Genomic DNA, 21,966 nt, shown 5'->3' on the forward strand with positions numbered 1-21,966 from the left:
CCTCCGTCGAAGTCCGGAGGTTTTTATATAGGACCCCGGGGAGACGTGGGCACGCTTCTCGATGCGTGCACGCTTCCCCAAACATACCTCAGTAGGATTGTGTCAGAAAAGCATGTCTGACGTCATTCCGTAATCGTCCGAGTTGTCGGCGGCAGATGTCTCGAGGACGATGTTACCAGCTGTCCCTTTGCGCCTCTTGCCTGTTCTCGGGCCGAGCGGACCAGTCGCTCGGCGCTCATCTCCTCCGGGAATGCGCATACCTCGGACCGGATGGGGAAGCCTTGCTCATGTGCTCGGATGGGATTGTGTCTTATTGTCCTGTGGCTCGGCCGAGCGGCCTGTCCGCTCGGCCCAAAGACTCTTTCATTTTGAGCATCGGAAACCCGACTCTTGGTCGGGCTGTCTTTCGTCCGGCCTGGGAGACTCCTGGCCGGATGTTCGGTCGGCCGGATGTTCGGTCTGCCGGATGCTCGGTCGGCCCGCCAGTCCGCTCGGCATGACCTTTATTTGCTCGGCATGATCTTGAGATTGACCCACTTAACCATTAACCTTCGCATATCATTGACCTTCTGCAAATAAGGGTCTCCATTCTTACCACGGGATCACAATTGATGAAACTGAGACTTAAAAAATTAAGAACGCGCCGTGCAGTTGCACGATTGACGTCAATTGACTTTTGCCCTTGCAAATGTAGACCCAGTATTTGATAAAAATGGCTGTCGCTTCTCCCTCTCCTTTTGGTGCCTTTCCTTTCCTTCCATATCAACGGCATCCAACGCTCTCCTCCAAATTCGACGGCCCAAATCGCACGCCGCCGCCTAAAAGGAACCGGAGAAGGGCAAGAGAGGAAACGCGCTCCCGGCGGTTTCGGCGGCCGAGGCAGGGGAAAGGCGTCTCGTTAGATCCCTCCAGGACATGGAAGCCGACAGCATCGCGTGCATCTCGCTGTCGGATGGGACGGCGGTGGACGACGAGGTCACCGTCCCCTTGTCGAAGCCGCAAGGCGGCAGGATCGGGACTGTTGACGGCGGCGGAGTCGTTCCGGCGACGACGATGAGTCCGGCGAGCAGCGTGCACGAGTTGCTCGAGTGCCCCGTCTGCACCAACTCGATGTACCCTCCGATCCACCAGGTTGGTTCTTTTTTTCTTCGTCGCCTTTCTGGAATTTTAGGACTTAGATTTCTGATGCTCAAAACGTTTGGTCTTTACTTTCCTTGCTTTCTCAAATTAATGCTATCAGAGTTTCATTCGAATTGCAAGTTTTGATGAGCTAAAGATGAAATGTTTACATTGTATTTCCGATTTTTAGAAGCCAAAAGTAAGGAATTTTTGGTCGCTTCTAAAACTATTCTTCACCTGGATGAAAATGCACTTTCTTTGTAAGAAATATGTAACAGAACTTCCGATTCATGTTTTTCTTCTACGACCCAGCCTGTGTGATACCAATTAGTTTTCTTTGCCATCATCAGATTTCTCCCTTATGTTTCTTCGTGCCCTTGCGTTTGAATTTGGTCTTCAAGTATACATGGCTAGTTATACATCTGGAGAGAGACATACTTGAAGCAAATGTGAATTTTCTTTTTTATGTCTTCATATGTTCTCTAGTTGTCGATATGATCTATGATGAAGATAACCTGTGTTCTCCACTTCAAACCATTGAGATTTACTTGAATCACCGACATGTAGGTTTCAAATGCAGTAGCTTATTTCGTTGAACAAATTGCGGTTTGATATGATATGTTAGACGAGAAGTAGTTAAGAAAGCAGAAACATGCAACATTATGGCTGCATGTAAAGATGACGCCTGGAAAGAGATTGAAAACATGTTGACCATGTTCTCTTCTTTCCCTTATTTTGAATGGCTGATTCACATATGGATACATGCCGGATAAGGCCTTCCCTAATTGTAAATAAGAACATGCATGATACACAGTTCCCTCTCTTTGGAATCATTTTCGTCAAATGGGAAATAATCTACTTACTTTCGTGGACTTCTCCTGTTCCATGATTATCTTGAGCTCAAACGCATCTCGTAGTTGACATACTTTGTTTATTCTTTATTTTCATTTTGTATTATTTATGTCATGTAAACTGCTGAGCAATACTGACAGGTTTCAAGGTCAAGAGTTACTAATCATATGATGGTTATCAAGTCACAATATTATGTAGAGCATGTAGATGTAGTTTGGAAATCCCATGCTTCATTTCTCTAGTTTCTTTTAAACCTATTGTCTTTGTCTAGGACTCAGTAAAGATCTATATTCTTTGTTTTGGGTGTATCTATTTTCATCATTTTGTTCCTTTGCAATTAGTTCTTCTGCTTGCATTGGAAGCATATTTGAATTAGAAAAATCGGTGGGGTACAACTACTTTGTCTACGTGTTTCGTGACTGCAATTTTGTTTGGCTAGGAACCATCAGATCCACCTGCCACTTCATGGGTGAGATACTAGTAGTTAGGAATTAGGATGAAGGATACTAGTGTTCTAAAGTTTGGAAGCAGTGGTAGAGGTGGTAGCCATCAGTGTAGGTAGTAAGAATTGAGGTGGATGGTAGGTGTTAGCTTGCAATTCAAATCAGATCTTTAACTGCTTCCAATAATGAAACAAATAAAAGGTTTTACTGTTTTACAGTAATTGCACGTCAAATAATTACAATCATGTATTATGCTCCTTTGGAATGTTAACATGATTTATAAAGGATGTTGGGTTTATCTTTTCTGGGGAAAAATTCTTGGAAAAATTTTATATATTGAATTTGGGCAACACACATGGCTAAAGGGAATTTCAAGAAAAGTGGTTTGGATATGTTCAATCAGCTACACGTGACAAGCGATGTTGTTAGTAATGCCATAGTTTCTGTTAGGGAGTTATATCCAAATATGTAAGGGGTAATTGGTTATTATAATATTCCTATTTATCAATAATACATAAACATAGAAAGAATTACCTAGGGTTCCTAAGGAGGAAATCAAAATTTGCTCACACATGATTATAATTGCCTTTTTTTCCCCTCACAACCTATCTTTGCGCTGATCATTTGCACATTCATGTGAGCCTCATCCACGTTAATTTCTTGTATGTTCTCTTCACTTGAGATTCTCCTTATGGTTTTTAGATGCTGTCGGTCCTTACTATTTTCATGCCTAACACTTCTTGTCTCATAGAACACTCCAATTGTGATCCTCACCATTGCAACCTTGACTTCAATCTCAACTATGTGTCGCAACTTCATATTCAACAGCGCTTATCCTCTTGTATGCCCGTGACTTCATTCTCAACTGTGTCACTCCATTGCTTTGTGTTGCTTCTAGCTCCGCGCCAATGCCATTTCTTCCATTGCCATGTCAACAAGATTCCTTCAGTGTCTGTGCCCTTGGTTGTCATCTCTGACTGTCTCTGCCTCCATTTTTGAATTATTGCATTGCCAACTCTAGTTTCTTACTTTTCTTCTCAGGTTGACCTGCCTACCTTTTTTTATCTTCCCATTCGTTAGGCCTCTCTTCCATCTCAAGCCTCACCAAATAGATCCAACAACTCTTTAGCCAATAGTTTCCTATGTGTGAGTTCTTTGTGGTAGTGCTTTTCCTCCATGGGAGTCCCTTCCATGTGAGCTCCCTCTGTGTGTATCAGTTTGAGGATTTCAAGTTGGCATGCACTTCTTCCTCTGCTTGCATCATTTTACAGATTTCAAGTAAGCATTCTCTTCTCACTCAATATGCGCCATCTGATGGAACTTAAGCAGGCATAATCAAGCGTACTCTTCTCTCTAGGCAAGCATTGTTCCATGAATCTCACTTTGGTGTACCCTTCCCCCTCCATGTGTGTCACTTAGTGGATCTCAAGTTCGCATAGGATGCCCTTGTATCCTCGCAAGCATCACTTCATAAAAACATCAAGCCGGATTAATTGTCTCACCATGTGTCATTCTTGGACCTCAAGTTGGATTAGTCTCCTTCTCTGTGTCATTTTGCGAGCCTCAATCTGGATTAGTCCTCTCTCCAAGTACGTCATGTTACAGACATCTCAACCTGGATGCAACCTCTCACTAGATGCGTTATTCCACAAACATATCAAATTACAGAAATTTGTAACAAGTTGCTTTCTATAGTATTTGAACCGCCTTAAGAGGGGGAGTTATAGGGAATTATCTCTAAATTTGTAAAGTTTGGGGCTATTTGTAATACCTTTTATTCATCAATAATATATAAACCTAGAAAGTGCTACCTAACAATTTTTATATGAAAAATTTTTTGCTAGGAAGACAATATTTAAGTTGGTATATGGTCAATGATGAAGATGAGGAACCTAAATTTTCTCTCAACAATTTCTATATGAAGAATTTTTTGCTAGGAAAAATACATTTAAGTTGGTATGTGGTCAATGATGAAGAGGCTACATATCTAGAGAATGTGGGTGGGAACTAAAACAGTTATCATAAGTAAAAGTGAATTTTATGCCATTATAATTCACCATTGCCTACCTTTGCAGCCTAATTAGTCAATAAATAAAAGGTGCGAACTAATGAAATTCAAAGGTGCATATTCATGCTTCTTAAATTTGGTTTGCTAGTATATCACAGTGATCAGAAAATATCTGTTTATTCTCATGGCCATTCTTTCTATGTACATAAAATAAAATCTTTTGGTGCTAAAAGGATTCTGATGTTTTGTACTTTTTGATCTTACTTGAGCTTGAATGTTGAAGTGATTGTCTGCTCTAACTCTAAACAAGGAGCGATTGCTGATAACTCGTAATTCAAGCGAATAGCTACTTTAAAAATATCAAGACCATGTGTTTTACAAAGATATCCTTCTTCATTGTCTATCACTCAGGTTTATAAGTTCATATTAAAAAGTTAATAAAACACATATCAATCTGCAAAATAGTAAAAGTTAATATGAAGATGAGATCATTATAAAGTGATGATTTAAAAATTTTTAAAAATCACTGCAATTATTTTGATCTTTCTTTAAAAAAGTCCTTTTCACTAATCTAGTTCTTGAGTGCATTATTCCCTCAATGCGACACTAATAACCATAGAAACATAGAATCATAAATAACAGGAAGGAAGTTATCAAATATGAAAGCAGATATTGTGACATAGAGGGAAGCAATATGTGGATGAAATTAACATAGAATTTAGTGAGAAGAAAACTGAGGAGAAATAATATGATAGAGAGAGGATAAGAATACTGTGCCCTAGTAATTTGCAGCACATAGTAAAGTTAGAGGGTCAGAGTGAAGATTGAATTAACAGAAAAGTTTAACTAATCGAAAATTGACACTCAGATGACTCATAGCTGTCATCTCTCTGTATTGATTAGCTTTTACTGGTATATATACTTTTCTGTTCGGCACACATGGGACATGACATATAGCATTCAAGAATCTATGGCAATATCTTGTTGGTTATTCACAATGAATGAAAATGCATAGTTCCACTGAATTTTATGGACAACTAATGGACATTGTTTTTAATATATATCATAGGTATGCACCAACTATAGATTGTTTCTCATCATTATTAAGCGTTGTTTAATTTGAAATAATTTATGAAATTATTGTAAGGTGAAGGAAATAGCAAGTCAAACTGAGTTAGCCTGTTGTACATACTTTGCTAATGCCTATGAATAATGCAACATAAGATGTGATCATATTTGTTGCACTTTATGGCTTGTCGGTTCATGTTCTGTCTTTTTAAATTTTTGTGAAACAGAATTTCTAAACTTCAAATGTTATTTTCACCTACAAAAGTTGCCGCGTTACTTATCACTATAGTACTTCTTAACTCGTTAGACACTTTGCAGTGTCAAAATGGACACACTATTTGTTCAACCTGCAAGACGAGGGTCCATAACCGATGCCCCACTTGCAGACAAGAACTTGGGGACATAAGGTGTTTAGCTTTAGAGAAGGTGGCTGAATCACTTGTGCTTCCTTGCAAGTACTTTTCTGCAGGATGTCCAGAAGTCTTCCGATACTACAGCAAACTCAAACACGAAACGGTATGCAACTTCAGACCGTACAACTGCCCTTATGCTGGTTCTGAATGTTCTGTGGTCGGGGAGATTCCTTTCCTGGTTGCACACTTGAGGGATTACCACAAGGTGGATATGCATACCGGATGCACATTCAACCATAGATACGTTAAGGCCAATGCTCGAGAGGTTGAAAATGCTACCTGGATGCTGACTGTAAGTATCTTCGATCCCAACATCACTTGATTCTTTCCTTTTGTTGTCTATAGAAATTTACTTAGGTTTCTATATCATTGTTTTTGTTGCTCTAACTTCTTTGAAGACTAACGCTTCATCATCCCAAGAATTTTGTAGAGTTGAGTCGGTCCAAAATTTATATTTCCCCTGCAGGTGTTCCACTGTTTCGGTCAGTACTTCTGCCTGCACTTTGAGGCATTTCAGCTCGGCGTTGCTCCAGTTTACATGGCGTTTGTCCGCTTCATGGGCAATGAACACGAAGCGAAGCAATTCAGATACAGCCTTGAGGTTGGTTCGAATGGCAGGAAGCTCATATGGGAAGGCATTCCTCGTAGCATCCGCGACAGCCACCAAAAAGTTCGCGATAGCCACGATGGTTTAATCATCCAGCGGAACATGGCACTTTTCTTCTCAGGGGGAGATCGGAAGGAGTTGAAGCTCCGGGTTACCGGCCGCATATGGAAGGATCAGCAGAACCCCGGCGGTGGTGCTGGAATGTCGACGACACCACCCTATCTCTGAACCTGAAACTTGCAGCCATAGCGATTGTACAAATTGTTCTGTTACGTTGGATCTGTCTTCACTTCTTAGAAGAACTCTATGCTCAGTTAAGTTTGTCTGCGCCAAGGAATATTCAGTTGTCTGCTGATTTTAGTGTTCATCTATTGAGAACATTCGCTTCGTCAATTTTGTCCAAGGGATTTAAGTACCTGAATTCCTGATTAGAATCAGAAAATAAATTAATGGATTCACATAAAAATGAAGTATTAATTTATATTTAATAATTTTAAATTCATGATTAATAACATTAAAGCATATTTTTAAAGTTAATAACTTATGATTGTTTAAGGTACTTTTAAATTTTTAAGAAAATTTTCTGTCTCATAAAATAAAATGCTTGTTAGACTTATTATATTATATGAATAGAAAATGATATCAATGTGGAAAGTACGATTATAAGATCGTTATAACCATACAATATTAATCAAGAAAGAAACAAAAAGAATAATTGCTGTTGTATTTAAATGAGAAGATATATTAAAAAAATTGAGATGATATTTTTCTTTTTGGTAATTTTTCAAAAGGTGCATCTAAGACTTGAAATTATCAAAAGACACCATAAGAGTCCAAAAGGCACCAAAAGCTTTTTGTTTTTTTTCATTTTACCCCGTTGAAGAAAAAATTCAATTAATATTTACAGATGAGATTTGTTCCACTTTTCTTATATCCCTATATTTTATTTATTATCGGACGGACCACATCAGATGATTTAAGTCATGTTAGATCTTAAAGATGCATGATCTAAAATGATTCATCCGATAATAGATAAGACACGAGGATACAAGAAATATAGTCCGTTCTATAAAAGTATTTATGACATCATTAACGTGTGATGCATTAATGATAATATATTATTATCTATATATAAGTCATGTTTAAGAAATTGAATACATTAATACTATAGGATGCTCTAATTAAAGGGTTAACTATTGCACCAAAGTGCATTTATGTAAAAGAGAGAAAAAATTTCATATAAAAATGAGAGAAAATTTTAATTTGCGGTTTTCTTTTATATGACTTGGTGCAAAACAAAGAAAAAATATTGACGGTGACGAGATGGAGGATGGACGGTCGATGTGCTGACAGAAGCCGGCGATAAGAGGGAGCTCTCGGCACGAGGCGGTCACGTGAGGGTGGAGAACAAGGATAGGAGAGAGTGCGAAGGGGATTTGATTCGAGCTCAGAGAGGAACGCGATTGCGAAGGCGAAGCCTCCGAAGGGTCCGAGAGGATTTGCTCCGAAGGTCGATGGCGCGGATCGTCCCCGTGATCGCCTCGTCCTCTTCAGTTGCTTTTTCTCGTAACCTTCATCTGGGTCTCTGCTCCGCCTCTCCTCGACCACCCTCTCCTTTACTCGGCCTCGGCTTTGGTGAGCTCTTCAATCTGTGTTTTATGGGAACCCTATGTCCTAGTTGTCACCGTTCTTCGATATCTTATCGCTGGATTCGTGATGGTTTTGTTCTTATAGGAATAGAAGATCTTTTTTGCTATTTTAGATTGTTTGGTAAAAGATCTGCTCCCACAATGAATCCAGTTTTTTTTTTCAGGTTTCAACAATTTTAATTATGCTCAGGTTTTTTTTTTAGTCAAGTACACTCTTCGGTTCAAAATTTCGTTTTGGTGAAGTATGCTGCTATGAATATTGCTTGTTAGTGACCACTTGACTGGTATTGGCTTTTATTTATGGTGAATGGACTATTTTAATTGGTAAAGATTATTCCAAGTGAAGATTGCTGCGAACCACCATGGGTGATGGTAGGGAAAGGAAAAACAGAGGAGGGGAAAAAAAAAGAGAGAAATCTAGAACATGAAGTAAATAGTAGGGGTAGATAGAGATGGAGAGATGAGGCAACGTGGAGATAGGAGCAGATAAAGGAATGAGAGAAGAAGTTACTTGTATGATTACCTTCCTAGTGCAAATTCCATTTAGTTTTTCTTATACAGTAGTTACAAATTTTGTTCAAATTATTTATTCAATTGCAGAATAGCTCAGAACTCTTTACTTCTTCAACTAACAACTTAGTCCTATGTTCTTCTATTGTCTTTCCTAGATCTGTTTGAGATAGGCTCTTCCTACTGCCCAAATCTTTGTTTTCTTTTTTGAAACCAATTCTTCTCCTGCATCATATGTTTTTCTACCCCACCAAAATTGTGATTATCTTCAAGCACACTGTTGGGCCACTTGTCTCGCCCTGATTATGTCTTTCATGAACCTTTGTTTGGTTGTAGTCCTGCTGTTGGAGTGTTATTTCTTGGTGATGGTTTTTTTCCTTTTCTTTTTTTTCTCCCTTAAGAGTAGTTTAAGTAAAGAGGTTAGCTTAGGGAAGTGTTTTTTTTCATTTTATAAAAATGAGAGTAGGAAGAATGATTTAGGGGAAAGGATGAAGTATTTGCTTTCTATTGCTTTGCTATTTTTGTTTAAAGAGGGTGTAAAGAATGGGTTGAAATGTGTTGTTTTACTTTTTTTTATTGTGGTAGAATGATTTCCTTTGTCTGGACAAAGTAGATGGTGATGTTTTTTCTGATAAGATGGAGCGATGAGAATTTTTTTGGATAATTGAGGAAGTGGAGGAAGTGTGTGTGTTTTTATTTTTGAAGGAAGCAGAGATTCAAAGCCCTTTTTTTCTTAAAAAAAAAAATGAAGAAATAAGAATAACATTTTTTTTCAAAAGAGAGTAATGGAGGAAAGGATAGAGAAACACTGTTTTATTCAGGAAGAACATAATGAAGATGGGTGACAGAAGCAGTGTTTTTTTTTCCAAAAAGGAGAATGATTGGCAGAGAGAGCAACATTATTATAATTATATATTTTTTTAAAAAAAAGAAGAATGTGATGAGGTAGGACTAAGTTTCTTTTACATTACAAGTGTGGTGCAAAGAATGTGGGTGGTTTTGAGTAGAGGGGAAAGCATAGAAAAACGAGGAATAAGTAAGGTGTTTTTAACAGGGTAGGTACTTCTAACAAGGGAAAGAAGAGAACAGAAGGTACATGTACCTGACTTGAAATTCCATAAATTTGATTACTTTTGTTCGTTCCTCATAAGACACCTTCACTACAAGAAAAATATTCTACAAATGCTACAATTACATAAAATAAATGTTGCTACATATCATTTTTCTTGTAGTGCTTGGATGATTTCCACTTTTTTGGTCACTGCTGCAATCTGGGCAGACAATTTTTTTTTGCATTTCGCTTGTGCTTGAGCACATTCAATCCATTTGTTTGGCAAGACCTTCCACCAACTTTTAGAAAATCTCCAACATGTATTGTTGAAAATTGTCACCCATGGCGGGCACAGATAAATTGTTACAAACCCAGGACCGGAACCACAAGCAGCACAAGAGTAGGAGAGAGCGATATAAGGATAGATAGAGAGAGAAAGAAGAGGGAGATAGGAACTGAGGAAGAAAAGAGAGGGAAAATAACTTAAATTATTCCTCGTGCAAATTCCATCTTATTTTCTTATAGAGTAATTGCATACTTGGCCGTGAATATTTATTTATTCAATTACAAACTTGGTCCTAGCTATTCACTTGCGCAATTGTCATGAGTTTTGACTTGTTCTTCTATTGCTTTCTCCTAATAATTTTTGAGATTGATTCCTTTGTGGCTGGGTCTTTGTTTGCTTGCCAAGACCAATTCTTCTCCATAATCATGATCTTTACAAAGTTACTGATCTTGTAGTTTATTGAAATTTGTTTAATATTGTAGTTGATGTATGCCGGTGATTTATTGGTAAATTACTTCATTTTTGTGTCAAAATTGAGCCTTCGCTGTTTGCAGTGTGTATGTGTGTAAAGAGTAAACATTATCTCTAAATGTTGTGTATAGTGTTATTTGCTACTCATGTCTATCCCTATAGTGTTATTTTTATTATTTTGCCCCCCATTGCTAATCTTGGTCTCCTTTTCATCTTTTTTTTTTTTTTTGTTTCATTCAGCCATACATCAGCATTGTTTATCTGGAATCAGAACTTCTAGATTGATAAAGAGAGAAACTTGTATAAAGGTCTCTTCTCCTGGTAACATGGCACAACCAATCACCACTATTGGTAAAGAAGAGGCTTTAGAGTGGGTGAAAAAGGATAACAGGAGATTGCTTCATGTTGTTTACCGTGTTGGCGATTTGGAAAGGACAATAAAGTATTATACAATTATAATTTTTGTTGTTTCACCTATATTTTTAGGTCCTGTTTTAGAGATGTTAACATTTTTTCTTTGGTTTTGAGTCATTGACATATTTCATGCAGATTCTACACAGAATGCTTGGGAATGAAGTTGCTGCGGAAGCGTGACATTCCTGAGGAAAAATACACCAATGCATTTTTAGGATATGGTCCTGAAGACTCACACTTTGTTGTTGAGCTCACTTATAGTAAGTTTCAGGGGTTATTTCTTTTTTATATCAGTAGCTTCATTTAAATGATTGTGCACAATTGCTATTACTGTGGCATGGGCTTACCCACTAATTTTTAATTTTTTATACTCTTTTCCAATGGTTTTAAATGTGAAGTTTACCTTTTTCCAATAACTTGTTGAAACTTTATAATGCCAGCTTTGCTAATCTTTCTTGCACCCCATGTCGAGGAGTACTATACCATGCTGATGCTCAATGTGTCAGCATGTCAAGATAAATCCAAACGAATTGGACTTATGATTAATTGAGATGTTTGTTATATTGTGCTAACATGTTTCTCTGCAATTTTAATTTAATTAAATATCTCATTGATATAGTCTTTTTTTTAGAAGTATACAAGTTTAAGTTGAGGGGATTACAAGATTAAAACTCATTTGAGTTCATGTCATAAACTCCAATGCGTGGTAAGTGTGCCTAGTGTTGATGCGGTATGCCACAAGAAAATTTTAATTTAATTGACTGTTTGAATTGTTAGTCTTACTTTTAAAAGAGAAAAAAAATGCTAAGTGGAAGGGGGTTAAAGGAATAAAGTTAATCTCAATTTAATTGTCAAAGCTGTTGAGTGTTGGCATTCTATAGTACCATGAAAATTTTATTCAATTGATTTTCTTTTAGTATAGTCAAATAAATAATCTAAGTGGAAGGGGTTAAAGGAGTAAAAGTCATATGAATTCATCTCGAAGACTTTGATGCATGCCTAAGTGTGCCACGTGACTGTACAGTACTGTAAAAAAATTATACCATGGCTATCAAAATTCTAGCATTGAATGATATTTTGAACATTTCTTTTGCCTGTTATATAATATGCCAAAATGTCCATCTGAGTATTTGAGTCTTAATTTCCTTCAACATAATTTTGCAGATTATGGAGTCGACAAGTATGATATTGGTACTGCTTTTGGGCACTTTGGTATTGCTGTTGAAGATGTAAGTTTGTTTTTCACATCATAAAGTATGATGGCTCAACTTGTTTGGTGAATGCTTGTTTTGTTTAGTGAGAGGTCGTTCTGCATGTATGTATGTCTATATGGTCAGGCATGCTTTGAGTTTTTTTTTTTCCGAAGAAATAATGAAGCTCCTAGAACCATAACAATGTTTTTTGCATCTGAATTCTAAACGCTCTTTTTGGCCTCTTAGTAATGCTTTGAGAGTTGGCCATCCTCTTCATTCCTGTAGATGATGAAATTATTGCCTCAGAACTCAGAATGCATACCTCATGATTTGATGTTTTTTTTGCCGACGAACTGTTTAATTTGTTGGAACAGTTACCTAAGATCATTTCACAGCCCACATCACATTAGGTACTACGGTTTTGCTCAATAGCATGCATAACTCCCACATCACCCTGAATTTGACATAATAAGTAGCTTAGTTTTCTCTTCCATTCATTTTCTTGGTGAATTCATTTCTTTAAGATGCCTGACTTTACTAACTTAGATTTCAAATGTTTGATGTCTTACTCTATTCGAGAACCACTAGTGCTGTAGGCAGTGCGCACTTTACAACATAGTGCTGACCCCTCTGTTTAATCAACTCTCTAATTTTTTAATGTTCTGTGATCTAGGCGGGATGCATTGTTTTCTTTTTGAATTTTATCATTTCTTGTCAGATATGTTTCTTCAAGGAATATTACTTCTCTTCTGATGATAGGTAGCTAAGACAGTGGATCTTATAAAAGCCAAAGGAGGAAAAGTCACCAGGGAACCTGGTCCTGTAAAAGGTGGAAAAAGTGTCATTGCCTTTATTGAAGATCCTGACGGTTACAAATTTGAGCTAATTGAAAGGGGCCCAACACCTGAGCCCTTGTGCCAAGTAATGCTTCGTGTTGGAGATCTTGAACGTTCAATAGAGTTCTATGAGAAGGTTTTTGTTTCTCTGTTAAATTTTGAGGCCATTTCTACATCATTTTACCTTTTTGTGTTCCTTTGTGGATGTTGTGTATTCATTTCTTTGTCCATTAATTTGTTGGTTTTCTTCAGGCATTTGGAATGGAGCTTCTCCGCAAACGAGATAATCCTGAGTACAAAGTAATCATATTACCCCTCTATATCTATTGAAAATTGTCTGATAATATTCTCCTGGTTGTATTTTCCCGTGTTTTCTTTAATTTCTCTAGTTTAGTTCAAATTTAAGTAAATGTCCATATTAAGATGAAAAATGATATGCTCAAGGAAATACTCAATGATAGACACATAAAATGATGGAGCCCACAAAAAGTAAAATGGTGGGCCATGAATTTATGTGTCTATCCTTGAGCATTTCCTTGAGATTTTTCCTTGTGCATATCATTGCTCTAAGATTGGATGCCAACCAAGGCCTCAGAACTGTTTGGTTCCTTTCTTATTTGATGTTTATGGGATCGTGAGTGTGAGCTTTGGCCATTAGCTTTCCTTTTTGAATCTGCAGTATGATGTTGTATGGGCTTGTCTGCAATTTACCTATCCATGTGTTAAGAGCAGCCTTGTTAGAGATCATGCATAATATCTTGCAACTTTTTATTGAAATTGCTTTATGCAGAAAGCTTAACCACTTCTAGTAACTATGTCTGTGTTATTTTCCTTAAAACAAATTCAAGATTACAAACTTGGGCATATTGTTACCCATCTACAAGTTCTTTTTCAGTACACCATAGCAATGATGGGATATGGCCCTGAAGACAAGAATGCTGTGCTGGAACTAACTTACAATTATGGGGTTAAGGAATATGAACAAGGGAATGCCTATGCACAGGTACCTTAGCAACAGTATTTTTTTTGGTGATGTATGTTGCTTTAATTTTACTTTTGTATATTTGTTATTCTTTAACTGAATTGCATTTACAATGGATCTGAGATTTTCTATTTTTTTTATTTTAAAGATTGCAATTGGCACAGATGATGTCTATAAAACAGCTGATGCTATAAAACTACACGGAGGAGGAAGGATCACCCGCGAGCCAGGTCCTTTGCCCGGTATCAATACCAAGATTACTGCCTGTCTGGATCCAGATGGATGGAAAAGTGTATGTATTTGTGTTGAACCTCTCTCACCGTCTTGATTTATTTCATTTCAACATTCTTGCGGTCCTCAAATATGATGTTATAGGTCCTAGTTTGTACATAAGTTCATATATTCACTGATTTGACAAGTTACTTGTTTGTTTCTTCAGCTGTTTCCTTTTTCTGTAGCTACATTCACTTAGAATCAATCTTTCGATGAAAGAGAGGTTTTGTTATCATGATTAATAGCAACAGCCCAAACACTATTGAAACATTCAGAGAATGTTTCAACTTCTTATTGTTTCTTTCTTCTTTAGATTAATAAATTTCCACCCACTTTGTTATTTTTTCTGATTGAGATTCTTTGCAGGTCTTCGTTGACAATATAGACTTCGCCAAAGAACTGGAGTAATCACTGACCATTGTGTGCGTCACAAGGTGCATAATTTTCCTTCAGGGAGGCAACGTTTAACCTTGCAAATCATGTAAAACACCTCCCTCTATCGTTTTCATCATGTACATAGTGGTTTTGTCTACCATGGAAGCAAGCAAAACATTTAGTTCACTCTGCGGTGTAGATTTGAGATTCTAGTTTGTCTTTAAAAGCAATACAAAGCCAGACTTATCGTCATTATTTCATTATCTTAAAACGGTTGCATTTTCTTTCACGTTTCACTATTCTCACGATGGCACTACGATCAAGCAAGCATTTACATTTTTAACACTGATCATGTTTCGATCAAAGCAATTTTCAGAGCCGACTCAAGCATGAACAATTATAAACTTCGAGATAACTGTGCTGCTAAAAATATGCTAAGTTGAACCTTGACTGACCCTCACTCGTATATTTAGCAAAGCCAGTGTTCTTGGGTTTAGATATTAGGAACATTGAAAGGCTAGTTTCGATTATAAATTTCAACTAACATAAAAGTCTGTAGATGTCTCTTAATCTAATATAAATTAATGTTAAGGACGTCTCTAAATCAGCTCTATCTCCTCTGTGACAAGCCTTTCACCTGTTGTTCATGAGCATGTTTTACGCGTATTTTTGGTATCTGAGCAAGGTTTATTTAGGCTTACTTAAGAAGTTGATATTATGCAAGCTAAATTAGTAAAAGAATAAGTTTTACCCTGAAGATCGCAGCAAGAGGCTTGTGACTTAGGAGAGCTATTGTGTGAGCTAAGCTAGCAAGGAACTGTCCTTCTTAAGCTTGTTATGAACAACTTTGTTATAACAAAAAACACAACCCCATACCGTGAAGCTTTCCAAGAAACTGATCCTATAGAATCTCCAGCCGTAGGATTTGTAAAACCAAGTGACTATCAGGGAGCGAACTCATCACTAGCTAATATTATTAAACAAAACAATATCCAAATACAACTTTTGGTCCAAATCTCCGAAAAATTAGAAGAAATCCAAGCTAGTGTATCCAACCTTGATAAATCCAAACATAGGAACCAATCTTTTCCTGAAGATATCATTTGCAAACTCCAAAACCTTTCATTAGGAACTCAAAACAAGACCAAAGAAACAATTGGAAAACTAAGGGGTTTTAAAGACTCTTATTCCATATTAAAACAGGAGTAGGCTAAGCTTAAGCAAAAATAATGGCGGAACAACAAACGGGATCTATAATGCCGACCCCATTATTTGAAGATCAGATTCGAGAATATCGGCAATCCCAGCGAAGACTACATAATCCAAAGAGAGCTATCCAAAGAATCAACCGAAGGGTAACAGGAAGACACTCTCCTGTTTATACTATTGAACAGCAGCTGGATCCGCAAGCTGAGTTACAATCATCCATGACTGAGCGAGCATCTATAGTTCCTGTAGAAGTATTATACCACTCAAGAAGGGATGATGAACATCATCGAGTCTATATGCATCGGTTAGAAGAGCCCCTTCTAGTTGTCAATAACAATCAAGTTGACAGAAATTTCATTCAAGAAGAAAGTTTTAGACAACTCCAACGTAGCCATATGCAGTATATCCACCTTGGTATCCTTCAGGTGTGTATACAAACACTTCATCGACAGGAGGAAGGAGTCTTAGCACTTATTATCTTTTGAGATAACCGTTGGATGGGTGATCAAGCTATTCTTGCAACCATGGAAGTAGATTTAACTAGAGGCAGTCAAATGGTATATATTATTCCAAATATTATGATGACAATTAATGATTTTTACAAAAATATACAGCTTTCAATCCTCACAAGAGGCTATGACCAATGGCAAGGAGGAGAAGCAAATCTTTTAATAACTAGAGGAATGGTAGGACGCCTCTCAAACACTCCAAACGTCAGTTTTGCATATGAAATTCAAGGAGTGGTGGATTATTTAACCAGCCATGATGTTCGAGCCTTACCAGGAAGACGGTACTCAACCACACCATTACTGGGTTTGGACTGGGTAATAAGGCCAACACAAATCTGCATACCCATGCAACCAACTGAGGTAAACAACTGTAATCTTGTAGATGGTCGAATATCTGTTAGTTTTACTAACTACAATGCAGCTCGGGAACAAAATGATGAAATAGAGCATGAGCTTTTGGCAGTCTTAACAAAAACATATAAGGCCATTGAAGAAAACGAGGAATATGATGACAATTATACACAAAATCTGGAAGCTTTACACCAAGAAGATTCTCCTGATATTAGTCCACAAGTTAACCAAGACTGCTGTGATGCTGAAAAATAAGACGACTGGAGCTGCAGGTTTCGACCTTGCTGCAGATCAAAGCACTGTTATAGAGCCTAGAGGGCGAGCCCTTATCCCAACAGGACTCAGCCTGGAAATCCCCTGGGGAGCCTATGAAAGGATAACAGCTAGGTCAAGCATAGCCTAGAATCTTGGGCTTGATATTGGAGCGGAAGTAATTGATTCAGATTATCGAGGTGAAATATTTATTTTAATCTTTAATCATTCTAATGAAAGAATTTTTATCCCACAACTATTGCACAAATAGTTTTTGAACAAATTATTCATCTAAATATTTATGAAGTAACTCAGTTATCAACCACGATGAGAGGAAAGGATGGTTTTGGGTCTACTAATACCTCATCACCAGCACCAGCAGAAAGCAGTTCTAAGAAGAAACCCAAAACAAAATCCAAAAATACCATAGGAAGATAGGATACTTTGGAACAACTCAGTGGAAAATTTGATTATTATGTTAATTATGACATCCCTGTTGGTGCAACCTTAGGTCAAGGTTGACCTGGTTGACCTGACTCGAGTTGTATTTTGATGTTTGACTTAGGAAGATTGTTGGTGCAACCTTAGGTCAAGGTTGACCTAGTTGAGTTGTATTTTGATGTTTGACACTCGTGGAAGAGTTGTATTCTTGATATGGGACAAGAATAGATGTTTGGGAGATTATTGGTGCAACCGTAGGTCAAGGTTGACCTGGTTGACCTAATTCGGGAAAAAGTCCAAGTATGGAGACTTGGCAACGGAGAAGTCCAAGCAGGGAGCTTGGCACGAGGGAAAGTCCTAACTGGGATGTTAGGCAGTTGGAAAGTCCTGGTGAGTGAAGCCAGGCAGTGGGAAAGTCCTAACTGGGATGTTAGGCAGTGTGGAAAGTCCTGGTGAGTGAAGCCGGGCAGGGGAAAAGTCCTAACTGGGATGTTAGGCAATGGGAAAGTCCTAACTGGAATGTTAGGCAGTTGGAAAGTCCTGGTGAGTGAAGCCAGGCAGTGAGAAAGTCCTAACTGGGATGTTAGGCAGTTGGAAAGTCCTGGTGAGTGAAGCCAGGCAGTGAGAAAGTCCTAACTGGGATGTTAGGCGGTGCGGAAAGTCCTGGTGAGTGAAGCCGGGCAAGGGAAAAATCCAGATGGATCAAGGGTGATCAGACATCTGGTGTGGAGAAGTGCTAGCAGGTCAAGGGAGTGACCGGATGCTAGGAATGATGTACCAACAGGTCAAGGTTGACCGAATGTTGGTGTGGAAGCTTTAGGTCTAGGGCTGAGAAGTTTGGATCGGTCTGGTGACCGATCCAGTGATACTGCGTTTGCCCTGATCGGTCTGGTGACCGATCAGAATCAGATCAGTGGCTCACTGATTGTAATCTGATCGGTCTGGAGACCGATCAGGAGGCAACGCAACCTCGCGAGAAGAAAGCCGTGGATCGGTCTGCTGACCGATCCACGCATGGCCTGATCGGTCGGCAAGACCGATCAGGGATTCGATCGCGACACCTGATCGGTCTGGGGACCGATCAGGTGACAAACAGAAGCTTCATGCGCCTAGGCTGATCGGTCTGCAGACCGATCAGGGTTCTAGCCGTTGCGACGCAACGGCTAGTTTCTTCGCTGTCTTCTTCGCAGGTATAAAGGGGTCGAGGGCTGCTGCTGCATTACTTCTTCTTCCTCTTCTCTTCTGCTACTGAGCTGCTTGTGTGCTCTTGAGCTTTGCTGAGCTCTCATCGCTGCTGAAGCTCTGCGTGAGTTTCCTGCTGGTGTTCTAGCTGCTGGATCTGAGAAGCTGCTGCTTCATCAAGGTTCCAGTCGACAACAAGAGGCAAGCAAGTGTTTTACAATTTCTGTTGTTCTTGTTTGTTGTCTCTATTGTTGTACTCCTTTGTTTGCTGTTGCAAAAGACTGTGGCGAGGTTTCTCCACCCATAAGGAGTATTTATTAGTCGGGTTTTCGGGGATTCATCCACCGACGGATTGACAGGGCTCGTCCACCTTACGGACACGCCGAGGAGTAGGAGCCCTAATCTCCGAACCTCGTTACATCCTTGTGTTAAGGTTTGGTTTTCTTCTCTTTCGTTTCTTTGTTGTATTTTCCGCTGCGCTAACCCTAGTTTGTAGAAAGAAACGCGACCGATTTGGGGTCGGCTATTCACACCCCCCTCTCTAGCCGTACGAAGGATCCTAACAAGTGGTATCAGAGCGAGGCCGCTCTTCGACGGATCAACACCCGGGGGAGCACGGGCTAGAGATGGATCTCTATGGAGAAGACATCACCATTCCACCCTTCTACAACGACAACTTCGCATATTGGAAGGTAAGGATGATGTATTTTCTTAGGACTAATATGTGGAACTGGTTTTGTGTACAAGAAGGGTTTACTCCTCCAATGGATAAAGAAGGAGAGCCTCTAGAGAAGAACAAGTGGACGAAGGAACAAGTCCACCAATCCACGATCAACAATGAGGTAACTAAAACAATTGAATTTTCATTACCTACTAATATTTTGTGTAAGATAGGTAAATACAACAATGCCAAGGAGTTGTGGGATAACTTGACCAAGTACCATGAAGAGAGCTCCACTTCAAGCCATGAAGAGGAGCCTAGTGAGCCAAGTAGCTCACATCATGGAGGGAGCGAATTGGGAGTTGAGGGCTACTCAACATCCAAGGAAGAAGAGGAGGAGAGTTCCTCTTGCTCAAGTTCGGAGCAAGAAGAAGAAGTTTCCACCTCCGGAAGGGTTGAAGAAGAAAGCTCATCTCCACCCTCAACCCTAGGTAACTCAAGCAATTTAAGTTCAATTAAATTACACATTATGTGCTTTGAGTGTAGGGAACATGGACATTACAAGAGTAAGTGTCCAAAGAGGGTAAGAAAGACTCCACCGGCGCCAAAGGTCAAGGAAGCCGGAGTCCCGAAACGCAAGGGCAAGGAGCACATCGTGTGCTTCCAATGCAAGCAAAGGGGACACTATAGGAGCCATTGTCCGAGGGGGAGGCAACCTCACAAGGGCAAGAGACCGGGCACAACGATAGGGGGAGCTAAGGCAAACCCTAAGGTAACCTCTAAGGTTCATTATTGCAATTCTAATAAAACTCATGCTAGTAGTTTTGTTGCAATTGTTAATAATGATAAGCATGTTAACTTTAGGAACCAATACATGTGCTTAGGAGCTAAACATGTTAGCCTAGGTAAGGATAACACTAGAAATACCAACCCTAGGATTAACGCTTCTAAAGTTAAGGAAAACCTAGGTAGAAATCCCAAGAAGACTAGACACATGCCTAGGAATATCTCAAGAGAAAATGACAAATTAAAACTTGAGGTATTAGAGAGAGAAAATCAAGTCTTGAGGTCAAGACTTGATAATTTAGAAAAGGCTCTTAAAAACATGGAGAAGTCATCTCTAGGGTTTAAGAGTCAAAAACTCAAGTCCAAGGACAAGAAAGGTTTGGGTCACAAACCTAAGTCCCAAATGGTCAAGCCCACTTACCACAATGTTCCATTCGATTATGGAACAAAACCTAGGGCTAGGAAGACCATTAACAAGGTTACAAGGGGAGTCACCCCTATAGTTGACCTTGACGAGACCCAAATGACCAAGGCTTCAAAGCCTAAGAGGGTCATTAGGAGGGTTGCTAGGGAAGTCATCCCTAGTGAATATTTAGTGAACCCAATGAGCTCAAATAGGTATTGGGTTCCTAGGAGCATCTTCTCTACCCCATAAATGGGTTAGAGAGTGTCAACTCCAATAAGAAGGGTAGTTAACCCAACTTTGAGGAAATTGACACTCAAGGAGCATTTTCAAGATTTTGTGAACCTTTGAGAATGAAAAGGAATTATTATTTACTCCTTGAAGAGTAAATTGTGCCATATTTGAAAAATATCGATTTTAATCTTATTTGGCACAATTTAAGAAAACCTAGAGAAATACCATAATTGGGATTTTGGTTTTCTCTTAGGGATATATGGGCAATCTAGGGTTAGATTTTAAGTTAGCTAAGGCTAAGGATACTTAGATAGGGAATTTAGGTATTTTATTTGTGCTAACTTACCATGATTGTTTGCCATATGCCATGTCATGACATCATATTTAATTTATGATCATTTGAAATGTCATGATAATGCTTAGGTTATTTATATGTCATGTTTATTTAAGTTTCAAACTTTATGCCATGACATCATGACATTGGCACATGTTTTTACTTATGATATCATTATATGCCATGTCATCATCTCTTGCATTATAATCAATGAAATTGATTTAAGGACAAACATATAATTTGATATTGAGATCAAATTGATGTTTAGAAAATGCATGAGAACTTAGCCTAAGTTGATCTTAATCCATATCTCACATCAAATTGACTTGAATGTGATGTGATACACCTTAGATGTGTGTGAGATATTAGGATCATGAGTTAGAATCAAGGTGCATAGTCCTTGTACCTAGATGACCCTAATTCAAGAAATTAAGGATCATAGGGAAAGCTTGTGTACAAGTCATGTACATCTAGCCCTAAGATTATGGTCCTAAATTCAAATGGTTTTAAAAGCATTTTAAAATTGATTTGAAAAACCTTGATGAAGCTTTCCTAGTGATAGCATTCATCATTGAACATTGTGATACAAAGTTGAGTTAAACTTGAACAATTTCAAAGTTTTTGAACTTTGTATCAAGATTGAAAAATGGAAGTTATTTTCATAGAAAACTATTTTTTTCATGATAGTATATGTTATGAGGAATGTATCCTCAAAATTTCACAATTTTTCGAATTTTCTGGAATTTTCTAGGAGTTTCTGAATTTCGGAAGGAAATTCTGAAATTCTGATATCAGTCTTGTGGACCGATCAGAGAGGATTCTGATCGGTCCAGGAAAGTGTGGATCGATCACTCGGACCGATCCAAGAGACCGTGGAGGTTTGGTGCGATCTGGTGAAGGCCTGATCGGTCTGGGGACCGATCCATGGGGTTTCTGATCGGTCTGGGGACCGATCAGAGCGTGCCAGTTTCTGATTTTCAGCTGTTGGTCTGAAATTTCAGCTGGAAGTTGGGTTTTGTGGATTTCTAAAGGTTTGAAACTCAAGACATTGTTG

General features: G+C 38.6%; 2 protein-coding genes across 2 annotated transcripts; both read left to right on the forward strand.

Moving 5' to 3' along the window:
- Window positions 1-748: 748 nt before the first annotated feature.
- On the forward strand, window positions 749-6,903 carry LOC122014920 (E3 ubiquitin-protein ligase SINAT5-like). Its single transcript, XM_042571440.1, has 3 exons — window positions 749-1,131; window positions 5,809-6,195; window positions 6,370-6,903. Exons 1-3 carry the CDS (start codon window positions 916-918, stop codon window positions 6,736-6,738), a joined length of 972 nt encoding a protein of 323 aa, XP_042427374.1. The 5' UTR covers window positions 749-915; the 3' UTR covers window positions 6,739-6,903.
- Window positions 6,904-7,883: 980 nt separating this feature from the next.
- On the forward strand, window positions 7,884-14,813 carry LOC122015314 (probable lactoylglutathione lyase, chloroplastic). Its single transcript, XM_042572139.1, has 9 exons — window positions 7,884-8,145; window positions 10,718-10,919; window positions 11,027-11,151; window positions 12,056-12,120; window positions 12,844-13,056; window positions 13,173-13,220; window positions 13,816-13,923; window positions 14,051-14,194; window positions 14,542-14,813. Exons 1-9 carry the CDS (start codon window positions 8,025-8,027, stop codon window positions 14,581-14,583), a joined length of 1,068 nt encoding a protein of 355 aa, XP_042428073.1. The 5' UTR covers window positions 7,884-8,024; the 3' UTR covers window positions 14,584-14,813.
- Window positions 14,814-21,966: the final 7,153 nt, after the last annotated feature.

Source organism: Zingiber officinale, chromosome 8B (assembly GCF_018446385.1).
Source record: "Zingiber officinale cultivar Zhangliang chromosome 8B, Zo_v1.1, whole genome shotgun sequence".
Classification (NCBI taxonomy): Eukaryota; Viridiplantae; Streptophyta; class Magnoliopsida; order Zingiberales; family Zingiberaceae; genus Zingiber; species Zingiber officinale.

Bases quoted from the DNA above. Each gene is read 5' to 3' on its own strand.
- LOC122015314 (XM_042572139.1), top strand. From the start codon at position 8,025: ATGGCGCGGATCGTCCCCGTGATCGCCTCGTCCTCTTCAGTTGCTTTT. The intron at 10,920-11,026 runs GTATTATACAAT...TATTTCATGCAG, and splicing joins GATTTGGAAAGGACAATAAA to ATTCTACACAGAATGCTTGG. The intron at 13,924-14,050 runs GTACCTTAGCAA...TTTATTTTAAAG, and splicing joins AAGGGAATGCCTATGCACAG to ATTGCAATTGGCACAGATGA.
- LOC122014920 (XM_042571440.1), top strand. From the start codon at position 916: ATGGAAGCCGACAGCATCGCGTGCATCTCGCTGTCGGATGGGACGGCG. The intron at 1,132-5,808 runs GTTGGTTCTTTT...GACACTTTGCAG, and splicing joins TGTACCCTCCGATCCACCAG to TGTCAAAATGGACACACTAT. The intron at 6,196-6,369 runs GTAAGTATCTTC...TTTCCCCTGCAG, and splicing joins ATGCTACCTGGATGCTGACT to GTGTTCCACTGTTTCGGTCA.